Source organism: Tursiops truncatus, chromosome 10, assembly GCF_011762595.2.
Source record: "Tursiops truncatus isolate mTurTru1 chromosome 10, mTurTru1.mat.Y, whole genome shotgun sequence".
Lineage (NCBI taxonomy): Eukaryota > Metazoa > Chordata > Mammalia > Artiodactyla > Delphinidae > Tursiops > Tursiops truncatus.
The window spans coordinates 1,411,367-1,436,107 of record NC_047043.1 but is presented as its reverse complement, the minus strand read 5'-3'; the positions used below and the strand labels follow the sequence as shown (position 1 = coordinate 1,436,107).

Here is a 24,741-nt window from a genome sequence, read left to right as displayed (position 1 = left end):
TTTCTATGTGGACTTTAGCTCTCTGTATCATATTGAAGATAAATTTTCCCCTCCATTTTCTCATTTGCTTTTTAACTATTTGGTATTTTTTGGCCCTGAAGAAATTTTTAATTCTTCTGTAGTCAGTCATCAGTCTTTTCCTTCATGATCTGGATAGTGTCCTGCTTCACATGTTCCTTGCTCTAGGGTTATAAATACATTTATCCATTCTAGTATTTTTATGATTTCGTTTTTAAGCTTTGTTGTGCCTGAAATATAGATCAGTGTAAGGACTGGGGTAGGGCTGTAACTTTATTTTTTTCCTAAAATACTGCTGTTTCCCAGCATCATTTGTTTAATAATCCATCTTTTCTCCATTGGTTGAAATATGCTACGTGTATCTTATACTACATCCTTGTATGCGTTTGGGACTGAATCTAGGTTTTGATTGCATCATTGACGGCTGTCACCTTTATTATGTTTTCATAATACATAATTTTCATGACTAACAGGAGTCTAGCCCTCCTGCTAATCTTTTTCAGGATTTCCAGGTTATTCTTGCATGTTTATTTGCCTCTAGCATATAATTTTGCCACTTTATGTCCCAAACCGTATAAGCTGGCATTGAATCAAATTTAAGGTTAATTGGGGTGCAGTGTATATCTTTGTAATGTTGAATCTTCTAATCCAAGAACAAAGATTGTCCTTGAATATTTTTAAATACCTCTATTTATACATCTTTGAAGAGTTTAAAGTTTTCTTTATATGATTCCTGTTAATATCTTGTTAACTCCATTTTTAGGTATTCAAATTTTCTTGTTAGTATAAGTAGGATATTTTCCTCCAGTATAACTTTATTGTTTATAAATTGGAAGACTCTTGATTTTGAATAATTCTGTAACCAGCCAATGGAATAGATTCTTGTTTTTTAGGTATACAATTGCATGATCTGTAAAATGATAATTTTTAAGTTCTTTCTCATCGAATTGCAGTCACTAGTAGCAGGAAGAAATTCTTATTCTTTTAAATACTTTCCAAATTGACCAATAAAATACTTGGAGTGAATTTAGTTTGCTTATGAATAGCCTTTTAAGGAAGGTACTCTTGAATTTAGTTTTCTGTTTAATAAAGGAAATTTAAATACTATTTATAAAGAAATAAAGCCAAATTATAAGGAGATAAAAATATGGACTTAGGTATTTGTTCACAACATTAATATGTCCGTATTAGAGAAATGCCTGTGTTTCTGGCATAGACCTGTCCGCTTGTGTAGGGCCTGTAAGTATGGTGGACTTTGTACCAGAAGATGCAACTTTAATTTGGAAACCAGCACAGATGAGCAAATGCCAGTTGAGATCAGTGTTTCTGAATGCTGTTGGCAAGATAACATGAAATATTTTAAGGAGTACATTTTAAATTAATAATCAGATAATTATTTTATCTTAGGAAAGAAGTATTTACTCCATTTGTAACGTGTGTTTTCATGGTTGACGTTTGCTTAGAATGACGTTAAAGACAAAGCAAAATGATCTAGAGAAAAAGTAAAAGAGTACATAAATGTCAAAAAGCTCTTGAAGGGTGAGAGAGGTTGAAATTTGGAAAATTGAATTTTAGGTTAATAATATTGTACATACCTTTTTAGAGATCAAGAGCAGTTTTCTCTGCATTTTGTTGGTAGCAGTGCTTAATAAATAATAATAATAAGGGTAATAATACTGAATATTATTGTGAGCCGGAGGTTACACTAAGCTTTTGTACATTATCATATACTGATTATAAGAATTTCTCTTCCTCGTTTCATAGTCTCAAGGAAATGAGGCAGCTTACTGGCACAGGATTATATAGCTAGCAAGTGGCTGGCTCACACGTTTGCTGTAAGCTTTACTGAATCCACTCTGACTCATTCATATTTATGTCACAATTACTTTTGAAAATTATACGTCCCTTTGGGGAAGCTTCAATTTTAATTTAAGATTCTTTGAATTTAAGAATCTTCATTTACTCTTAAAAATAAGATTAAATATTTTTAGGCGAATTTACCTTGTAGACAAAAAACATAAAAATACATTTTGTGGTACATCCTAGTATATCACTAATAATTCAGGCATCTCTAAGGGAAATTTGCCAGTGTAAAAGCAGTTCAATCATTTATATTCAAAATTGCTAAATATTCAAACTAGTTGGAAACTGTGAACTTTAACTGTGGTCTGTATAATTTTTTGTCGAATGGAAAGAGGTAACTTATATTTGGTATCACGTAACAATTAAAAGTATTGATACACTTCGAAATATTAGCTAACCATAATACTTTTAAATTTATTGAGTGATTAGAAGTCAATATATGGCCAGTATCAAAGTTTGCAGAAAAATCCAGTCTATTGAATGTTATTTTGTTTTAATTATTGTGCATTATTAATCTGAAACAATTGCTTCTTATAGGTAGAAATAATTTCAGAGATTATTTTAGAGTTCAAGTTCTAATTTATAGATGAGAAAACTAAAGCCCAAAGCAGTGATTTTCCCACAGGACCACATAATAAACGACAAAGCCAGTTGGATGTTGGAATCCATGCCCTAGAATTCCGGGGAGATAGTTTTGTGTTAGTGGCAGAAGCAGGCTTCAGAGCCAGATGGGTCCCACTCAGTGAGGTCAGGAATTTATTTCACCTCTGTAGGAAGTTTTGATTTTGTTGCCATTGTAGTCAGTTCCTAATACTGTTAACCTCTATATACCTATCCCTGAAAGAAAATCATTGACAAGTGTTGATTCTTCCCCAGTAATATGTCCTAGGTGGAATGAGCATTTTCTAGCAGAAATAATAAAGTACAAACTGTAACCAAGGATCCTGTATCATGGCAGTATTAGCCTTGAGACCGTGTTGTTATTGATGAAAAATAAATTTCAGGGCCAACCTACATAGCAAACTGACATGGAGGGTCTTCTAAGTATTTTTTCTTGTTTCCAGGATATGTAAGGTACTTTTAAGACACTTTAAAAAAAAAAAAAGAAGAAGGAAAAAAGAAAAAGAAAACTCCTAAACCGAAGAGCCTGGGGCTCAGTGAATGCACACAGCTTGGGTTGGGATGTGCTTGAGCTCAGTCTGCCCACAGCTTGTAAAGTCAGTTAAATATAGCCACAGTTGGGTTCTGTGGAACAGCAAATAGGAAAAGAAGGGAAAGCTGGAGGCGTGTTGGTGAAAAGCACTTCAAAGTAACTTATTTTGACGCTTCTTAAAGGCTTCTTTGTCAAGGCACTTTTAAATAGTAGTTCTGTTTCCTTGAATCCACGCAAGACCATAAAACAGACTGGATTCAGGGGAACTGGCGTGGGAATGTTTTCGGCTCTGGGGCTGCTTGTGTTGGGACGGCTGCTCTACTCTGCTCTGAACATTTAAAATTTGTTTTTAATGGACCTGCATTCAAGTGCCTGAAAAGCCGATCTTTGATACACACCTTGTATAATCCTTACGTGCACGTTCATCGAATATGCCTGTTCGTCAGAGTTTTATGTTGTCCACCTGTTAGGTTTCCAAAGAGAAGGAAACACATAAATGACCCCGTATCGGTAGCAGTCTGGTTAATGGATCAGAAGGTAGCCCATCTTGTTGTCCTTACATCCCTTTTAGTGGCATCCACTGAACTGATTGTCTTTTCAAACCTGACTACTGGCTCTTCAATGATCTTTCCCAATTAATAAAAAAATCATTGTCTGCCTTTTCCCTGTTAGTTAATTACTCTGAGATAAAACCTGTAACCTCCTTAAGCTGTCTGAGGCAACCTTGGGCAAGCAAAAAAACAGTTTCTGTTTTTTTTAATCTTTCTGTATTTTTTATTGTCAAGGTCTTGGTTTCCTCCCTGGTGGAGTAATTAGATTTAATTGACCTCTGAGGCCCCCTCCAAGTCTGATTTGTGATTGATAACTGTTTTGATGGTGCTTTGGGAGCCCAGCAAGCCAGCAGTACCTTTGGGTTGCGTCTGAGGACTTCCAGTAGAATCCACAGGAGCAGTTTCTTCTCCTCTCTCCTTCCTGGTTTCCAAGCCTCGGACACCCTCGGCCTTGGGTTTTTCATGAGGCCCCGCCCCCTCGACTCCACCGCTTTCACAGAACTGATAGGACACAGCACAGGGTGACAGCAGGTCCCTGAGGATCCCTGCTCTCCACTGCCAATGCTTCAGATGTGGGCAGGCGCCCAGGCTGGTGTTTACGCTCGGCTGTCCAGTTTATGACTCCCAAGTGCGTGTTGAGTCCCTGAATAGATCTATTAACTGGAGGTTTTCACACTACGCATCAGAGCTGACCACACTCGGCTGAGTCACACCAGCATTTAATTTATTTTGGATCAGCCCCTTTAGCAGGGAACTTAAGGTTTTACTGCCCTAAAAATGCTTTTGAAATGTTATTTACCCTGTTGCTCACTCAACGTCTGAAAAAAATGTGAAAGTGCTTCCAGGAATAGTAAAAATGTGTTTCAAAACACTGGACTGAAACAGGGGGCTTAGTTCTAGGGTGTGGGTGCCCCGCTTTGAGAATGTCTAATATGCCACCGTTAGAGAGGCTTCTACACAGGAGTCTGTTAAATAGGGATACTCCTCGCATATTTTAAACGTGAGTCAGTATATAAATATTTTGTTAAGACATCTTGTCAGCAACACATCTGTTTCGTTATGCATAAAATCTAACTACTTTTAGTTTCTAAGCTGCTGAATTATCTAGTATGCTCAGGGGAATTTCTCTAAAGCATTTTTCTAGGCTTGGAGACATCTTTATATTTTTTTGAGAATCTTAGAAGAAGTCCTGATCTGTAGCATGATCTGCTTTGTAAGCATCTCATTAAGAACTGAATCTCTGTGAAACGTGCGAGACAGTTGCTATTCTCCATGGTAGGTGGTGGTGGCATGCATAGATGTGGCCAGGGCTGGGCTACGTTGCTAAACATAGGGACACCAGAGCAGGAACCAGAATGATGCAGAGGTTTCCAGTGTCCTAACGCCAGATGAGAGATATTTCATTCCAGGGCTTCAAAGTTATAGCAATCTGAGTCTAGGTCTTTACTCCCCCTTTGGAATATTATCAAAATATCCTATGCTCTTGGAGTAAGTTGCTGGAAAGTTTAGGTTCAGAATCTCATGCATGCATCTCGGCTAACAGCCCGTGTCACATAGCACTGAAATGAAGGGCTTTGAACGTGTGTGTGAGGTTGGTTTTCAAGACTCAGCAGAGTCTGCTGGGCCGGAAGTTAAGGATTTCTGTCTCAATTATCCTCGTGATTTGTTTCAGAGCATCACTTTTGCAATTTGCCCAACTGGTAACATTTTTTAGGTTTCATCGAAACTGAATAGTTTTCTGAATGTTGTATTTTTCTTTTTGCTCCAAAATACTGTCTTTGACTAACATCAAAAGAATGTAGGCATTCTAAATTTAAGAATGAACTGGATAAGCGTCAGTCAAAATAGAACCCTATTTGCTTTTGCCTTTTGGTCCTGCAGCTTCGGTTCCCTTGTAGGAACCTACTGTCTAGTTGAAGAAGCAAGAAAAAAAAATTGGACATCCACATCGTAAAGACAGTTTTTTCCCCTCTTGCGGGGGGTGGTTAAACAGCAGATTTGAGTGCGCAAGAATGCCAGAGCAGGAGAAGTTGTTACTTACAGTCAAATACCTGAAGGAGCCATGAAGCCTGGCTTTTTCTGATACTGTCATAGAATTCTAGCTCTTTAAGAGCTACAAGGACTATTAGAGATTATATAATTTAATTAAATTCCAGTATTACATAACCATAGGTTGCCTGCTGGATGTGTCCATTTGAATATTTTGTTATTGCCTGAAACTCAAAATGCCTAAAACGAAATCATCTTTTCCCACCACCCCACCCCACCCCACCCAATATGCACCGTTCTCCCAGTTAACTTGACTCTTCCTTTCTTCTGCCCTGTAACTGCTGACCTTGCCCATCTTTTGCATGTTCATTATCACCACCCTCATTTGGGAACTCACGCTCCCCCCACCTTTTCTGGACTCCCAAGGGAGTTTGCTGCTTTCTGTCCCTCCTTTTCTGCTCCTCTGGCTTCCGGTCGGTCCTGCTCACCACTGCAGACGCTGAAGCGCTGCTTTTCCACAGCTGTAAAATTTACTCATTTAACAATTTTATGCAATGTACAGACCATGACTGGGTCTTGGATTAGAAAATAAGCAGTTATTAAAACACTTTGAGGGAAGTTGGGAAACTTAAAAATTGACTATATTAATGGTACTGAGGTCACAGGAGAATTTCCGGATCCTGAGAAACTGCATGCCAAGGAAGCGTCACTAAGGGTGAAGGATCATCATGTCTGCAGCTTACTTGCATATGGTTCTCCAGCCAATGACAGTAACAGCCACAGCAAAAGTGAGCGCAGGCGTGTATAAGCACGGAGCGAGACGAGGCAAACGTGAAAGACTCTTTAACCGGTGAATCTAGGTGAAAGGTTATCGGTGTTCCATCAACTATCATGGAGATCTAGAACTTCTCAGGATTAAAAGTTGGGGGAGTATCTTAGTGCTTGCTGCAGCGACTAAAGGCCAGTTTCAGGCCAGGTGGCGGCACCTGTGGATTGGCGGTGGCCACCGAGAGCTTTATGGAGAGAGGTGGTGTGCCCGGGGGCACCTCCGGGTGGCGGGAGGTGGCACGGAGATGTGTGCACAGATGCTGGCACCTCCGACCTAATCACTGGGGACCCTTCTTCCTTGCCCGTGGGCAGCTTGGGCACCCCGGGCTCATCTGCACTATTTCCTCCTGTAACTGTTCTCGAGGTTCGGCAGCGGCTGCGCCTCCACATGCTCCGTTTTCTCCTTGGTCACCATCCTGTCTGGGCTCCATTCTGCCCTCCCCAGGTCTGCATCCAATGGCCAAGGACTTGAATTATTCTTGGAATAGAACTCTTAACTCCTTGGTCCTGGTCTCTCTTTTTTACGTCTCTGCAAACTCCCAACCCTGCATCAGTCTTGGAGTATTCTTTTTTTTAACCTGTGCTTGTGCCGAAATGAAAAAAAATAACGCAAATACATATATGGTCCCCTTTTTACTCACAGTCTTCAGTCTTTTTGGGTTCCCAGTGGTCACCTTCCGTGGTGCGTCTCCTTCCACTTTCCTGACGGTAAATATTCTAAGTCAGCCTCTTTGCTCAGGCTCCCTAGCCAGTCTTGAGCTTCTGGTCCTGAGCAAATAATCTTGCGTTTCAGTTCTTGAAACATGCCGCCTCCTCTCTTCCCACTGCCAAGTTGTCTCCATCTACACGCGTCCTTCTCCCGGCTCTGGGGAGACCTGGTCCGTCCTGCTCAGACCAGGCCTTTTCCCTTTTCTCTTGAGCCCGTTCCCTTCCCGGTCGCGGCAGCTACTCTTCCTGTCTGTCTGTCCGTCCAGCTCTTCCCTTGGCTCCCCTCCCCAGCCTGTTGACATGCTCTAATCCCTTCCACTTTGAGGAATAATTTTCACCATTTATTAAGGGCCTGTTTCATGCCATGCACTTTATTTTTAATTAGAAAATATTTGATATATGAACATTAATATGTGATATCTGTGTAATTTATGGAGCATAATGATAAAATGAAAACTTGGGTTAATCTACCCCCAACTTAAAAAAACGGTAGAATCATGGTGAAAGCTCTCTGAGTGTTCTACCTGCCAAAGTCCAGAGGTGACCAGCATCATGACATTTGCGTGTTCTCTTGCTTTTCTGTATAGTGTCATCATACACGAATAGTTACTAAACACTATGCTGTGTAGTTTTTTGTGTTTCTTAGTTTATAAAAACCATATCATAGTGCATATTGTGTCCGCACCTAACAGACTTTTATGAGATAAAAGATTACAAAACATCTGATTTTTTCCCAGTTTCATTGAGAGATAATTGACACACAGCACTGTGTACGTTTTAGGTGTGCGGCAGAATGGCTTGGCTCACGTATGTTGTGAAATGATTGCCAGAGTAAGTTTAGTGAACATCCGTCATTTCATATACATACAAAAACATTCTTTTTCCTTTGTGGTAAGAACTCTTAGGTTCTGTTCTCTTTAACAACTATCCTATATATCAAGAGCAGTGTTTTTTTGTTTTTGTTTTTGTTTTTTTTGCGGTACGCAGGCCTCTCACTGTTGTGGCCTCTCCCGTTGCGGAGCACAGGCTCCTGACGCGCAGGCTCAGTGGCCATGGCTCACGGGCCCAGCCGCTCCGCGGCATGTGGGATCCTCCCGGACCGGGGCACGAACCCGTGTCCCCTGCATCAGCAGGCGGACTCTCAACCACTGCGCCACCAGGGAAGCCCGCAATCATTCTTAATAATGGATTATTAAAAAAGTAATTGATGATACTTATTTAAAAAAAATTTTTTACTAAACTTTATATGAGCTTTTATATACATTTATTAGTTAATTGAAAAGCTTTAAAAAACTTCTGTGGTATCTTGTTTTGATTGAAACATTTTTATTTTGATTGAAGGAGAAGTAATATGGAAATAACACTGTAGTTAGGACTAGACAAATTGGTTTCGTCTTCTGCCAAGTTCTCACTAGCTCTATGACCTTGAGTAAAGGATTTAAGCTTTCTAATCTGTGATCTGATCTGGAAAAATGGGGATAATATCAGCTATCTCACCAGGATGTTGTGGGATATAAATGGGAGAAATATCTTAGAGAACTTAGCAACCATAAAGAATTAGAGAAATGTAAGATGTTATTCATTTGATAGAAATAATAAATACTTTGAGGAACATATGTGCAGTAAGTAAGATTGCGTTAGCTATATCTACTAAAAGGTGTAGTGTAAGGTGATAACTTACCTGAATTTTAAGCCTGGTGTTTTGATAGAAAAAAAAAAATACTCAGTTTTTCTAAATGGATGATCCGGATCTGCCAAACGTAGTCAAGTATCCTGACTAAGTCATGCGTATTAGGGGAGGGAATAGCTGAGAAGCAAACCACTGTGTGGCTTGTCAGTATTACAAGCCTAGACCACAGGTGGATGGATCTGGTTGGACAGAATTAGGGACACCGGGCTTTCAGTCTGAGCCCCTGGCAAGGTTGGGAATTTGGAGCTGGGTGCTCCTGAGACCAGGATGGGGAGTACTATACAGTCCCTATGGACGTGGACATCATTTCTCACCTGAAGGACCACCCCCACCCGTCACCACCCTTACAAGACTCTGGTCTTCAGTAGAGTCGAGTGCGGATCCTGTTTTCCTGCTGTCCTGTTAAGTCGAGATTGAAGAAGTACATGGTTGACATGTCCTTATACTGCATGCACATTAAAAAATACAACTTTGAAGCTCCTTGAAGACAAAAGGTCATGGTTGAGTAGGAGCTAAGCCCCATTGCTGTTGGTGAAAGAGGGCACAATGACGAGATGAAAACAGCCAAAAGGGTGAGCCTGCAGAAGTTCCGCTGTCATAGGCGCTGTGCTGCGCTGAGCTGGTGGGAACGCGCCCAGGCTGTGCGGCCTATGGGGCAGGGACTGGAGAGGCTGCTGTCAGCAAGGTGGCGGCCCATGCTCTTCGATGTGCGATTTTCCCCCAAAGTGTTTTTCGATACCTTCTCTGAGTGGCAGAACCTTCGTGCATAACACAGCACAACCCAACAATAAACACCGCGATTCCCTGGGCCCCAGAATCGTGTTTTGCGGGTGAACCTGCCTGCAGAAACTCCATTCTTTACCTGTCCCCTGCTCTGAGCGCCAGCTTTATTAGTTTGATGATACGCAGCTCTCTGGGTAGATGCTTACAGACTTCTCCATGGACACCTGTGTGCATATGCTTGAATTTCATCTGTCTTTCAGTGACTTTAACTTATACAAATCACAGCTCTCATTTTGTATCTTTCTTCTGTGATTTACAATGTCTCCAGCTTGGTGGGGACTCCACTGTTGCAGATCAGGTCTGAAATGGCTCAGGGTGCCCATAACTGACATTTCTGTCACGGCGTGTGCCTGTGATAGGAATGGTCTTAACTGTTTATATCCCTGAAAGAAATTGGGTTACAAAGAGCAAGAATATTTGCAGATAGGCTCTACTTGTCACCAACAGTGAACTGAAGTAACAACCGAATGTGCAGTAGAATGGAGAAAGATACAGTCATCAGTATCTGTGTGTCTTTTTGTTATTCTTAGGACCTTTTTAAAGTCGGTCAACAAAAGAGCATTTGCTTTGTCTTTCTCCATTAGCCAGGGCACAAGCTCTACAAAGAAAGGCACAAGGAAATGCTAATAAATCAGGTAAATACTAAAATTTAATATTTCTTCTCTTTTCAGTACTGCATTTTTTTCTTCCAGGTTTAAAGTTTTTCATTAAGCATGGCTTTGAACCCTGGAGAAAGTGCAGCTCTGTTTTAGAGTACCTGCAAAAAATCATTTCCTCTATGCATCATTTGGACCATTAGAACTATGCAAGTATGTACTTTGCAAAGAAACAGCCTTTAATTAATTGTGTGGACTGTCACTTTGAGAGATAATGGGAAAGGGAAAAAGAAAGAGAAGCTCTATTTTCCATTTTTGGACAGTTTTAATTCATGTGTGTATTTACTACAAAGAGATTATTTTAAGCACGAAGTTTACTGGTAATTTATTATTAACTTCTCTCTAGATCTGAACAAGTCTTTATCAATGTATTTGGAGCCCTGAGTTATACAAACTTTCAGTGAGTATATTGTTCTAAACTTGAAAGGAGTCATTCACAGCAGCACTGGACTGGTCAGTTAGCAGATCTTTAAAAGGGTTTTGACAGGGATATGCTTCTTGTATTTCCTCTGTTTTTCCCACCTTGATTTCATGCGCGAGGGTGGTGATGGATTTCCCCAGGGCGCCGTGCCATCCAGTGTGGACGAGGTGCTGGGGAAGTAGTTCCTCGCTTTCCTTTTCTCCCCCAGCCCTGCCTCTGTCCGTGGCTCATGCATCTGCCGGTGCTCCCTGGCAGCAGAGCACTTTGCTTAGCTGTGCGGGTTACCTGGCTGCTCTTCTCGTCCTGTCCACATGTGGGTATGCTGATCCGTGTGAAACCAGCGTCGAAGTCTAAGCCTATCTCGGCCAGGAAGTGCCTGGCTTCCCAGATATTCTCAGAGCAAGAGTGCAGGGGCTAAATCTCTTCCTTCCTTTCTGCCCTCTATTCCCTGACACCTATGGCCAAGGGAAAGTTTGAAACTCACTAATCTGTGACACTTTGCTTTGTTAATAAATTCTATAGAGACCAAATTTTATGTTAAAACATCTGTAGGCCCATTATTATGGAGTGATTGATCCTATTAGCGGAGCAGATTGCCATATAAATCATTAGAAATATATATGTGGTGCAGATCCTTGCTCTGTTTACTAGCTGGGATATCGGGCAGGTTACTTGGTCTCAGTTCACTTCAGTTTGCTCTTTTGTGAAATAGAGATAATAGTGCTAACTACATAGGGTTACTGTGAAGATTGAAAAGTTAATGATCGTAAAGCACTGAGAGCGTGGCTGACATAGCCTGAGCACTAAATAAGTGCTTACTCTTGTTTTTAATACTATTATCATCATCATTTGTAGTAATTCCAGGTCACGTGAGGACTCTTGTTTCTCTCTGAAGGGTAGAAATTTTAGCATGAGTGTCAAGAAAGGGAGAGTGGGAGAGAGAAAAAGCACAGGGGTTCCAGCTGAAGGAGCTTCCGTTTTAAAGAGGCGAGAACGTGGGCAGGAGGCCGTTCCCTGGGGGCACTTGTGTCCGTGTGGAGATGGCCAGGCTAGCTCACGCGCGATGCAGCTGCGTTACGCACACCCGCACACGCGCCTGCGCTTGATGAGTGCCTTAGGATTTACTTTGAGGGTTTTTAAACGTCTCTGGGACGGTGTTGGAATGTGTGTGTTGTCCTTCTTCTAAGAGTGTAATTAGAAATTATCTTTGTATACCTTATTGGCAGCTCTTCCCTCTAATCCCACTTTTCTTACAGCACTTGCCTAAATCACAGAAATGTGTTTTGCTGTGATGAGGTCGGTGGTGCTACAAGTGCTGGGTTGTGCAGATGTCCCTGGAGTTCAGGTTTTGGTGTTTTCGTTCTTCTTTGCTCATTAAACTAAGAGTTTACAATAATCATTTGCAGTTTGAAAGGAACGTGGATTTTAAACCAGGTTATCACGGGAGTTCTACCACTAAAAATCTGCTAACCTGTTTCCAAATAGTTTCTGAGTGGCTTTTAGGAGATAAAAATGAGTCAATTTTATATATGTTCTAGATGCTTAGAAGAAAAAACCAATTGGAGAAATACAGCCTACTAGAAAAATGTATAAGAAATACAAAAGATAAGAATAAGTAATTCCCAGAAGAAATAGTACACACAGTCATAAACACAAAAACCTTTTCAGTCTTTATACTAATCAAAAAATGAAAAGAAAACCAGCATTTTTTAACCTAGCAAACTGAAAAAAAATATTTTCTAAAATTAACCTTTTAGTTCATTTCTTCTCTCTATGATATTTTATTTTTAGTTTACAGTTGGCCATAAGACTTAACATTAGAATCTTTTGAAATTGAATGTTAATTTGAAATTAACATTAGAAACATTTTGAAAATACTTTGGGGAAAGATATCAGGGCAATGGTAGAGCAATGTGTAGTCTGATGGGGGGTATCCAGCCTCTTTCTAAAATGTTGCCTTTAAGCTTCAGCTCATCACAATTTCCTGGGAGGTCCTGGTTTGCAGCAGAGCCAGTGTCACTTATCCATGTGCCATGTGCGCGTGTGAGGTGTGTGTGCAGCCGCTGAGCACCTCCTTGGGGGCTCTTTCCCCAGCAGGGGGTCTGCAGGAAGGGGTGGTTAGAAAGGAGTACCCATCAGTCTTTGCTATGCAGGGGTTGTTGATCACTCCTTCTACCGGGAGGTAAATCAAAGGGAGTGAAAGGCAGTTCTTGGGGGTTGGGGGCGACCTCAACTTTTATGGGGAAATAATCTTCAGCTTTAAAGACTACAGGAGGCGAGGTTATTTATATGTTTTGCACATGGATGGCGTCCTTGTGTCCAGCCAGCCAGTTACTGCTCCCTCTCCTGACACTTGCTGGCTCTGTTCTCGTTCTTCCCTCTGGTTCGCAACTGTACACGAGTCCAGTCTATTCGTTTTAGCTCTTTTCACAGTAGTTTTTAGTTAAAAATTCTGTGATCTGAGAGATCTGGGGTTTTTTGTTTGTTTGTTTTTTTGCGTTATGCGGGCCTCTCACTGTTGTGGCCTCTCCCATTGCGGAGCACGGGCTCCGGACGCGCAGGCTCAGTGGCCATGGCTCACGGGCCCAGCCGCTCCGCGGCATGTGGGATCTTCCCGGACCGGGGCACGAACCCGTGTCCCCTGCATCGGCAGGCGGACTCTCAACCACTGCGCCACCAGGGAAGCCCGAGAGATCTGTTTTCGCTTTTCTTACTTTCTTTCCTTTTTTTTTTTTTTTCCCACATTCTGCTACCTCCTAACTGTGTGACTGGACACTAAACATTTAATGTTTTTAGTCTCAGTTTCCTGAGCTGCAAAATGAGACAGTGGGATTAATAATCCCTGTGGTCTTTTGAGTTCTGTGAGTGTGACAGAGATTTTATCCAGTGCTTTGTGCTACAAGTGTGAGCCAGGTGAAAATACTTTTCCCGTGCATTCTGCCTCTGGAATCTTGGCACTGCGGTGGCTAATCTTCCCATCTGAAGTCTTCATTCTAATTCAAAGCAGCATCTTCTGTTAATCTTTGAGGTGTCTGTACTTCTCTCATTGGAGGTACAGATTACTTTGATATTGTAATTGCAATTAGGTGAAAATGCTTATTTTAGAGTAATTAGGGCGCATAGACTTAAAGCGTGTGGCAGGCAGTGTGGACGAGTGCTTTCTCTCCTTACAGGGGTGGTATTGTACTTCCCAGTGCTTGAGGTGATCTAAACAAGGGAATTCATTTTACTAGAGGCCTGGTCTCTTCAGCCCAGCACTGCTCATTATCTTACCCTCTTCAAAGAAGCTGCCCAACGGTGCTTCGGCAGAAACATAGTCTGATTTAGGCGCAGCTCAGAGGGGTCGGGTTCTCAAGCTGCATCTGAGAAGCTGTCCTTTTCACTTGTCCTGTGGGCTAGCAGTGAGTCCATGTTTGGAGAGAGAAGAGGAATGCTCTCTCCTCTCTGCAGGAAGGTAGGTGGCCATACGTTTGAGGACATGGGTGGGTATGAGGCCATACGTGTGTGGACATGGGTGGGTATGAGGCTCGGTCAGGGCTGTTTCAGCCTTCTGTGGCCTTCGGGAGAAGGGGGAAACTTTCTGCACTCCCTTCAGCTTTTTATAGATGTGAAATTTTAGGTGATTTTTATCTTATAGTCAAGATAGGATTCAGCTTCTGGAATTACTGTGAATTGTATAGGTGTGTATCTGGAACATTACATGAGAGGTGAATCACAAGGACGGGGGCTGCAGGCACCAGGCACACCGGAATCCTCCCGTTTGGGACCCTTGGCAGTGGCCCTGCCGCCTGGCTCGACAGCCTGAAACCTACATCCCAAGTCCACCTCCAGACACCGCTTCCAAGAGGCAGCGGCGCCCACATGAGGCTGGAGAAGGCCCCGGCCCTGTGTCCTGCCTCCCCCCCGAGCTCTGGGCTGTCCTAAAGTTATAGGACCTTCTGCATTTGGGTCACTTGGTTAAAACTAGAAGGACTGTTTAATCTGTGAGATACCCTGTCATGCAAAGTGACTAAATCAATTTGGTTTAAAAATGAGTCTGTTATGGTCTTTTTATTGCTTTGTTGGGCTCTGACACGCGCTGGTGGGCCCCGGGTGGACGAAGTGGTTTCCCAGGGCACAGTCGTGGGAGCCCCGGGTTCTAGTCCTGGCTTCCCCTCTCGTGGGTGCCACCAGGCGGGCCCCTAACCTCCACGGGCCTCCCTAACTCCCGTGCCAAGGGGCTGCCTGCCTTCCCGGTGAGTTCCTGGAAGAATAAGACAGAAAATATTTCTGTGTCTTGGAAATGTTAAAGCTGTGGTGCTTACTTCCAGCTGTACAACGTTTAATGTGAAATGGAGACTGTCTTCATAACCATGTGCAAAACCGAATTGAAAAGAGTCCCGGTTGGGGTGCTGGCTCTCCAGTGAAGGCGTCCCCTGTCACGAGGCCTGAGCCCAGGCTGGAGTCGGTCCCAGATGAGTTGTGTTCGTCGTGAGTCGGACATTTAGGCCGTCAGCTCCTCGGGTTCCAGGAGTCGAGAGTCAGATGTCGTGTTGGCTGTGGCTCTCAGTTGCCGTGACGTTGTGGTTTTCCATCTGGGGGAGGTGCTGTGCGACCGGCCCGTCCTCCTAGAGGGGCTTCGGTGCAGGGGTCTGGGGGCCGGGGGCGGGGGGGCCAGGGGCCTCGCGCTGCCGCGGTTCCCACATTGTGCGGCCGGCCCTATCACTTGGGAGACCTGGCAAGGAAGTGAGGAGGAAGCAGGTGCCACTGCTGGGGCAGAATGTTCCAGCCTGGCTGGAAAGTTTGAGGAGGGCCTGGGTGAGAAGAGCAAGACCTATTGACAGGGCTCAGCCCTGGGCAGGCCTGTTTCACATCAGCCTCTGAATAGTCACAGCCCCTCCCCACGGTCTCACCTCTGCCTTCTTGTTTTTAAACACTCTCGGCAACCGTGGTGGAGCACAGAGCATTTTAACTTTTTATTCCAAGAGAAAAAGTAAAACCGTGAAAAGTGCAGTGTTGCCTGCTTCAAAATGACACCACCACCACCAAGAGCAAAACAAAGTGTACTTTCTAGGGCTGTCCGACCTACTGTAAAATTATTATTATTGTTGTAAATGCTTTTTCTGTTAAGCTGTTTTCAGAATTAATTATAGGACTATTGATTATCCTCAGGTTTCTGATGGTCCTGTAGATTGACCTGGCTTGTCGGGGTGTGAACTGTTCAGCTCTCTTATCTGGCTTACTTTGCATGTTGGGTGTGTAAAGCCACACAGTTGTGCATGTATCCTGAGATTGAGAGGAAAAGGAGTGTGCCAGACCATTTCTCTTCTTCTCCACGTGAGTCTGTAAACCAGAATAGTTATGTCAACACGTCAGAAGAAAATTTGACGGGGGTTTTAATGAACCACAAAATGTATCCCTTGTTGCCCTCGCCTTGTCATCCTGCCTGGATTCACGCGTGACTTCTGCGTTAGCGCAGCAAGCGCCCTCGCGGCAGCCCTCTCATCTTCAGGACCCATAGGGTGTCTCCAGTTCCAGCTCTGAGTCAGGCAATGATAGGAATAAAACCTGCTTTCTTTTTCTTTTTCCCGGAATATCTGGTAGGAACGTTTGGAGCTCAAAGGGATATTTTAAGCTTTTACAAACTGAGGAAACCAAAGAAAATCCAAATATTCCCAACCAGTTTTGAGCACACAAGTTTCCAGTAGTTGGAGCCTCTCGTTTTTATGTTAAGTCTGGATGGGATAGAGGGGACTTGCCCAGGCTGAAAGCAGAAGGGCAGTTACAGGATTGATCGTGAAATAGCCACCCAGCTCATTTTCTGAGCAGGGCTGGTGATGTTCTACCGTATCTCTAGAACCCTGATTTTGTGCCTTGTGGCCTCTTACCAGTTTAGTTAGATGGCTCTCACACTTTCTTTCCCTAAAAGTGGAGCATGAGGTATTTTACCTAGAACCTCCACCCTCACCTAGACATTTTTAAAGAATTTTTAAAAATGAGCTGAGAATCTCTGTGTTTAGTCAGACACCGTCATCTTAACGTAGAGATTAACTGCATGATTTAAGATGCGTACAAATGAAGTTCCCATTATTTCATAAAAAGTAAGCACCTCGCTTTTACTGAACTCCACGTGCGCATGCGCTTGCACGTGTATTCAGGGCTAACACCAACGCCATCATGTCTACGGCCCGCCCCCAACCCACCTTCAAACCCCAAACCCTTTCTGAGGTGACTTTCCAGACCCTTGGGCTCGAAGCCAAGGCCACCAGTGCCTGGAGGGCCTCCCCTGAGGGCCCACACCTCCTCCTCTCCCCGTGGCAGCTCTTTCCAGTGGTGTCAACACCGCTGTGCTCTCAGCCTCCTTCCCGCACTCGCCCTGCCTTCTCCCCAGGCCCCGCAGCTCCTGTCTCATCCCTGCTCCAGCGTCTCCTTCTGTACAGCACCCCCAGAAATAGATTCCTGTTTTGTGTCCCAGGAGCACCAAGCCCTTCTGCTTGGCCGCACACGTGTTGCGTGTTTCACAGGGCTAGTAAGCGGCAAGACCTAAAGCAGATCCATCAGCTTTTGAAGCTTCCTGTTCTCCCTGTTGCCCCATGTGTCCCTGGATTTCAGTTTCTTTCCCTGTGCACGTGGTGATGCCAACGCCTTCCCACGCTCCTGTGGGCACAGACGAACGCCCGTCTATGGGAGGCTTAGTGGACGGCACAGCACCACTCCGTGTTTATGTCGGATGTTGTCTGAATTATTTTCATGTCGGTTGCCATGAGCCTTATTTAAGTTCCTAGAGCCTCTGAATGCTGTTTTCAAAACCCTTGGTCTTGGCCACGATGGGTCTGACCGTTGTTGATGTTCCTTGTCTTCCAGGACGGCTCCTACTTGGCCGAGTTCCTGCTGGAGAAGGGCTACGAGGTGAGTCCCCTATGAGCCGGCACAGGCCGACGGGATACCGCGGACACCGTGGCCTCCCGCTTCCTCTCTGCTGTCCTTCTGTGTGTGTTTCCACGGAAGCTCTGATAACAAGTCCAAATCAGGGGAAGAATGTGCCTCTTGGCTGGTCACAGCGCCAGCTCATTGTGCTGTTTATCTGCTGGCGCGCTGGCAGCCCCCCGCCCCCCATTCTTGCTGTTTCCCTGCTTTGCACGCTTCCCGTGTTCTCAGCTAAACCAGCAACCAGGTGGGCTGAACGCTGTACCGTCCTTAGGGTTAATTTATGATGTCATGTGTTACATAAAAAAGTCCCACTCACGGCGAAGTCACTTAATTCGGAAATTGCACAGAGCAGTGAAAACTAAGCTGCCCTGGCAAGGCTGCGTGCAAAGTTGACACTTGGAGGTGCTTGCTTTCCAGTCGGCAGCCAGAACTTCGTGCAAGCTGGAGCTTCTGCGTTTGCTGCTCTTGCCCTTGTCGTCCTTTCCTCCTTCTCGTCCTCCTCCTTACACGTTTTCTGCTTTCCTTGAAAGAAACAAGGGTTTTACATATTAAATGGATGTATCTTAGCCTGTACATCTTACACTTTATAAGAACTGTTTCCGGATGTGCACATCTCTAGAAATCTCTGTGCTCCTCAGAAGACAGAAGCCTACGCAGTGGCACATGTTCTCTGGCCTGATTTGGGGGGTGTTTACCTTAATAATTTTGGACGCCATGTTTTTTCCAGTCGCAGGTACATTGTTTAAAAAATGCGCACCGTGGACAAATGCAAAAACAATAGCAAGGAATTTCGCATTTAAGCACCAACAGGATTTGAAGGACAGGAACCTAGTTTTCTTACTGTAACGCATGATCTTTTCTGTGAACTTTGACTTTTAGACTTCGATTAATAGCAGATATGATTAGACCTTCTGTGCCTTTATCTAATAATGGCTACTTCTACATCTTGTAATGATATCAAAAAAAGGCAAATGTAACTATGGAAATAGGCATGTACACATATGTTCATATACATAGATTCCTATAATAATTGAGCAATCAATTCATATTCTGCAGAGCAGAGGATTTTAGAGTTATGTGTAGAATAGAAGTATTGGTTTTAGGTGAAGACTGATATTTATTCAGGCTGGACTAACTTGATGCTTTAATAATTCTAAAAGGAAAGGTTTGTGAGAGAAACGTACTTATCTTGTTTCACATGTTGGAACAGGCTAAGAGTCGTTTGGTGGCTGGAGCGGGGTGAGTGATTTGGCTGTGTACCGAGCGAGCCAAGAGAAGGAGCTACCTGAGTAATGGTGATGGGTCAGGACATCTGACCCCCAAACACGGCCCCTTGGCACGTGAATATTTTAAGCTGACGGAGTTTGAAAAAATAGCAGAAGTTTCTCCTGTTTATTTGTCTTTGTTAGTTTAGTGTAGAGGAGGAGAACATTTCCCTCGACCCTCTTAAGGGTCCCTGGCTGGGTCTGAAAATTAAACTGAAAGCATACAGATGTATTTAATGTAAGTTTTCTGTGACATGGGAGCCTTCCTGAGAAAATGAGGATCCGAAGAGGCGGGTAAGCCCGAGTACTTGTGTGTTAGGTTAGGTGAGGAGGGACAGTGGTGGAGAAATGAGGTCCAGGGGTCTGCAGTAAGTGTAGGACTGGGCGTGGCTCAGCCAGGTCTGTTGGGTGGGATTCTTCCCAGCATCCCCTTGTCTTGGGACGTGAAGATGCTCCTTTCCTCCAGGTGTGGGGAGGGCACCTCCCACCTGGCTGCTTCAGGGGAGAAGGGTGAGGGGAAAGTCAGGGTGACCTTCGCGCTTCTGTCATCTTCGCAGACTCGTTCAGCTTAAAATATGCAGTGTGCCCAGACACCATGCCCTGGCTGGTGCGTCCTGAGCCCCCCACAGTCCCCGCAGCTCGGGAAGAGAGAGGCGGTGTGTCAGCAGGAGTGCTCAAGCTGGGTGGGTCCTGAGATGCACTTCCGAAGTGGACGCGGGGCACTGAGGCATCGGATGCGGATGTGGCTGGCCCCAAGGGAGAGGGAGCCGGCGAGCAGGTGTGAGGCGCCCGGGAGGAATGGGGACGGGGGTCTGTCTGGACGCGGTAGGCGGTCAGCTTCCTCAGGCGTCAGGATGGCGATGTCAGTGTTCCTGGGGAGGGCCCGGAGGATGGCGTGCCCAGGAGGCAGAGCTCCATGTAGGCGGCCTGTTCAGGAATCGCCGGACCCCTGAAGACGGGTCGTCATGCTCCTGAGTGGACCAGAGACTCAGGAATAAATCAGAATCTAGGCCAGCCAGCTGCGCTTCGGCTGTTTTCTTCCGCTGGCATCTGAAACTGTAAGAGCAGGTTGGATTCTGATAAAGACCATAGAAGGCCCACTCGGCAAATCACAGTTCATGGGAGGGATGAGTCATTGAAACAGTGATTGGCAAGAGAGGAGAGGGCAGAAGGAAATACTCCCTGCAGTACAGGTGGAAGGTTCGGAGCTGCATGGCATGACCGGAAGTGATTCCTCCTTGGAGCACAGGGGAGTGTGAGTTTTGTAGGAATGGGGGCCGTGAGAGGGTGTTTATCTGTCCTGTCTTCAGTTTTCCTAGGCTGCTGTCTTCACTTTTAAGAGATTGAGGTAATTGGAGGGTCAGTTTATTAACTGGGATCTGATGATAGCACAGGCTTTTATCTTTTGGCGTTTAGGTCAAAGTAGATGTGAGAGTCATTTTTCGAAGAGGCTGCATTGCACAAATTCCAGAATTACCATCAGCAGCCCCTGGTTGCTCCAGAACACGAGCAAAATAAATAACAGGGTTAGAAAATTGCCTCCCGTGAGATGAGAGGGGACGCCCCTGTCCACATCTGAACCCAGAGGGCCAACGTCAGCAATTCTGGGCGAGCACCTCCTTCTGAGTCAGGGCTTCCCAGCGTTCAGCCTCAGAGCCGCCCGGGCCCCACCGAAGACGAGGTGGCTGAGTCCGGGGCCTTAGACCGGCCTTTCTAACGGCCCCCAGCTGTCGCGGTGGCTGCTTTCCCGGGTCCTATGGTGTGAGAACCACTGCAGCTAGAGGTTCAAATGAGCTCTTTGAATGCCAAGGTGAAGCTGAACAGCATTTCTTAAGGTATCTTAATTTGGGGTACCTTGGTTCCCTGAGCTCTCGTATTATTTTGGATCTAGTCTTTGTGGACCAGAAATAACTGGAAACAACACACTTTGGGGTAGCAAAGTGTCACTGGGAACAAATGAACACTAGGAGGAAGAGCTGCAGATTCTGAGGGCAGGCTTGACCCTGAGGCTGAGATCTTCCTGCATAAGAAAGGGGCAGGCTTCCCTGGCCGGCAGGGGTGAGGTCAGCCTTCGTGATGAGCACGGGGTGGGGTGGGGTGGGGTGGGGGCGTGGACCCCGTGGACAGTCAGCTGGAGGGAAGCAGGTTGAGGAGCAGAGCCAGGTTGGTTGGGGAGTGACGAACGATGGGGCAGCGAAGGTGAACACACGCCTGTGCGTGGAGGTGACGTAGTGCAGTTAGTCAAAGCAGCAAAGTAAAGGTACGAAAAGCCTGGCTAACCTCGAAGCAGAGGGAGATGTTTGTGTATGCCTTGAAAGGGAGTCTCATATGTTATAGATTAACTAGTTATGCTTAAATACCTCGTCTGACCACACACCTTAGATTTCTGAAGCTGCGGGGCCTGGTCACCTAATGTGTCCTCTGAAATCCGTGCATCTGATCATGTTCTTTTTTTTTTTTTCCAATTCACGATATATTATGAACGTCATTCCACGTCAAGGCAGAGGACTACTTCATTTTTTGGCCATGCCATGCGACATGCGGGATCTTAGCTCCCTGACCAGGGATCGGACCCTTGCCCCCTGCCTGGGGAGCACGAGCCTTAACCACTGGACCGTCAGGGAGGTCCCGTCTGATCATGTACTGAATGAACAATGTAACGTAAAAAAGATGGATTGCTTCATCCCGGGTCCACTCCTCACTGAGAAGGGAGACCCTTTCAAGGTTTAAAGTTTTTAATGCTGCTGGTTTCTTGAATTTTGCTCCAGATTAAACATGGGGGGGGGGCATAAAGATAAAGAGAATGGATCTAACATGTGTTCATTATTTATAGAATGTCTGTAGGTATCACCTCATGATGAGGAGAGCCAAGAATTCTCAGCGTTTATAGAAAACCATCTTTATGGCTCTATGGATTTAGTTCCACACATTGTTGAAATGCAGAGGGTTAATTCTCCTTTGTACCGTGTCAGGCCGCTCGGAGCAGGGAGGTGAGCGAGGCCATCCAGCTCGCGGTGGCGAGGCAGCCCCTGAGCTGGTTGCTGGACTGCGTCCTTATCCTTTCCCGCCACTTGCTGGCTCCGCGGCCTCTCGGAGACTTAGATGATGAGTGCATGTGTCCCCAAGGTCGCCACCAAGGTCAGGTGAGACGCACGTGGACAGCAGTCCAGAGGAGCTCTGTGGGCCTGTGGAGCTTAGTCTTACAGGACAGGCGGGTGGCACAGTGCTTGGTGCTGACCGGCCGAGGGACACAGATTTTGTAGGAGGCCCTCGGTCCAGTCTGTTACTTGGCATCAGGAAAGGGCGGGCGTGTGACGTTGCCCGGGTCCCGGCTCTGCGCGTGCTCCTTCCCGTCGCCAGGGAAAGAGGAAGACCACAGGAGTGAAGCTTCCTGTGAAGGTGCCTCTGGTTTCAGGTGCCTTCCTAGCATCACTGTTAGCAGATAAGCCAACAATATACTTTTGTACTTATTTTGTGCAAAATACAAAGAGAAACCAGAAAAATGAAAGACAAAGTCAAACCCTTTAAAAGCTAGAATGTATCTGGGAATATGTGAGAAATCTATATTAATTAACTTGGTAACAATGACAACACAGCAAATCAGAATGTAAAATTAGAGAATAGGTAAATCGTGGGTTTCCCTTCCAGGAGAGGAACTGTAACCAGGGGGCCTCAGGAGAGCAGAAAAGAAATGGGGTGTACGGACTGTGCAGTCATCCCTGGGAGACTGTTTGTTAGAACTGGAGTTCCTGTGATTCCGTTCTTGATCTGTGGATCCTTTTTTCTGAGTTGTTGGTAATCCTATTGATAGAAGCCTGGGTGCAAAAAAGTCAAAGCTTTTTGTGGCTTTCGCTCTGAAACCATACTGAGTGTTGGCACGATGGGCTACGTCCACCTTTAACAGAACCACGTGCTGGTGGCGTGGTCTCAGGTAGCGTCCTCACCTGTAAGATGGGAGTCACGATACGAAGGTGGTTGTGAAGGTTCAGTGATTTAATGTCCACAGAGAACAGTGTCTGTGCATGGTCACTGCCATGTGTGTGCTGATGTGACCGACGTCATCTAGACTTTTCAGAAGCAGGTTGCATTAAACATCCCTGAGAGGCATCCTTGCCTCCAAGAGAAATCTAGACACTGAAGAATTTAAAATCCAGTGGTAATAATTTTCTGTTTTCTTGGCTGTAATCAATCAATCAATCCATCAGTCAGCATTTCTGTGCCTTTATGCTGCCTAATCTGACTCTGGGTTTTGAAGTCAAACCAACTTTGTTCTGACATCGTGAGAACTTGAAATTTTCCTTTTCATCACTTAGTTAAATGGAACTTGAAATTTTTTTGTCAAAAATGCTCACTTCTGTTTAACACCTTAGTTTTTCAGAAATTTTGTTTTTGAACTGCTATAATTTAATAACGATTTTAATTAATTTTATCAGGAATCAAATTTAGCTCATTTATCTTTTCACTTTGGTTTCCTAACTCGTTTCTTTTTCTCCAAAAATCCTTATAAAAACAAACAAAAAATCCTGCCTACCTCCCTTCCGTAAAGAAAAAGCCGCTAATCTCACATTCTTAGCTAGATCATCCAGCTTGCACACATTCTGGCTTGTCTTAAAGTTTGTATTTCACCTGTGTCAGAAGTAGACAGACTCAGCTTTCATTAGTTCTTAGAATAATACTTGCTGTCATGGATTAAGCATTTGGCAGGTCTTTCTTTCCCTGTATACACATACCAAAACTTGGGAGTGAGGGGAAATTAAAAAAAAGACCCAAAACTAGTGCTTAATGTGTTTGGTTATAAGTGTGACAGTAAAGTCCTATGTTATTTATTTGCTGTGACTTTGGGTAATCGTCTGATTTTCATACTGCATCCATCAATGTCATTGAATATTTTTATCAGTCCTTTATGTTGATATAAAATGTATATGTATATAGCATTTCTCTTTGTTCTGGGCTGTTGGGATATGTGACTTATCCAGAAGCCAGCAATCAAGAGAAAAAAATAGACTCAATCATATGATTATTTTTTCATTGTCAAAGCTAAGTTATCTGTTTTTAGAACATATGAATTCCTCTCTATTCAAGGAAATCAAGCTCAGCTTACATCTGAGATCTCTGTATTTCAGAAATAACTTTGGTGGCAAACACCAGTTTTGATATGTATAGGTGTATATGTGAACTTGGTTTTTATTAAACGAAGTTTATTAAGTTTACAGAGTAGTTGAACTTTGTAATTAACAACTTGAAAAACTGGAGACCATGAAGTTGAATTAATTCTAAGCTTAATGTAAGTATTATTCTCTCTACTTTTAAATTACGTACTGGATACGTAAACCCAAATTGCGATTTAATGTTTCCTAGATTTTACTGTTTGCCTCCCGAAATGTCAACCAAGTTTGTGATGTTCCTGTCTTAAAATATTTTCATGTTTACAAAATTTTCTTCGGTTTAGTTCTTTTGGAAAATAATGTGGTTTTAGCTCTTTGGCTAAAGTATCTAACCAACAGAATTATTAATTGTGGGTGTGTTGTATCCTTTGCAGAAGTCAGTTTCTCATGTATGCCATGTAAAGTGACGATGACATTTCTTTCTATTTGAAAGAAAGTCTTATGTGCTTATAATTTCCCCCCTGCACTTGGAATATTTGAGTCATGCCAAGGATTAGTTTTTGTTCGAAATAGACAGAAAACGATTGAGTTAAAATATGGAAGTGTATTCAGCTGCAAATGAAACTACCCAGCCTTAGAAGGAACGCTTCTAAAATGAGAGAAGGACTAAAACTGCCACCAGCAGCATGGGGACGTGGGCAGCCGGTGACATAAGCTGGTATTAGCACTGGCAGCACAAAGAAGGGAGTGAGACCAGGTCCTGAACAATGTCTCTAATGTATCAGACACAAATAGTCTTTTC

At 44.2% G+C, this 24,741-nt stretch overlaps 1 protein-coding gene across 3 annotated transcripts in view; it reads left to right on the top strand.

Annotated features, from left to right (window-relative positions):
- The window catches only part of GMDS (GDP-mannose 4,6-dehydratase), a 479,997-nt gene that overhangs the window by 62,424 nt on the left and 392,832 nt on the right, over positions 1-24,741 (top strand). For 2 of the 3 annotated variants that reach the window (XM_033863760.2, XM_033863759.2), the window contains exon 2: positions 17,504-17,548. The exons of the other annotated variant lie outside the window; for it this stretch is intronic. In XM_033863760.2, coding sequence (XP_033719651.1) covers positions 17,504-17,548 — 45 coding nt within the window. The remainder of the gene's footprint in view (positions 1-17,503; positions 17,549-24,741) is intronic. 3 annotated transcript variants of the gene reach the window in all.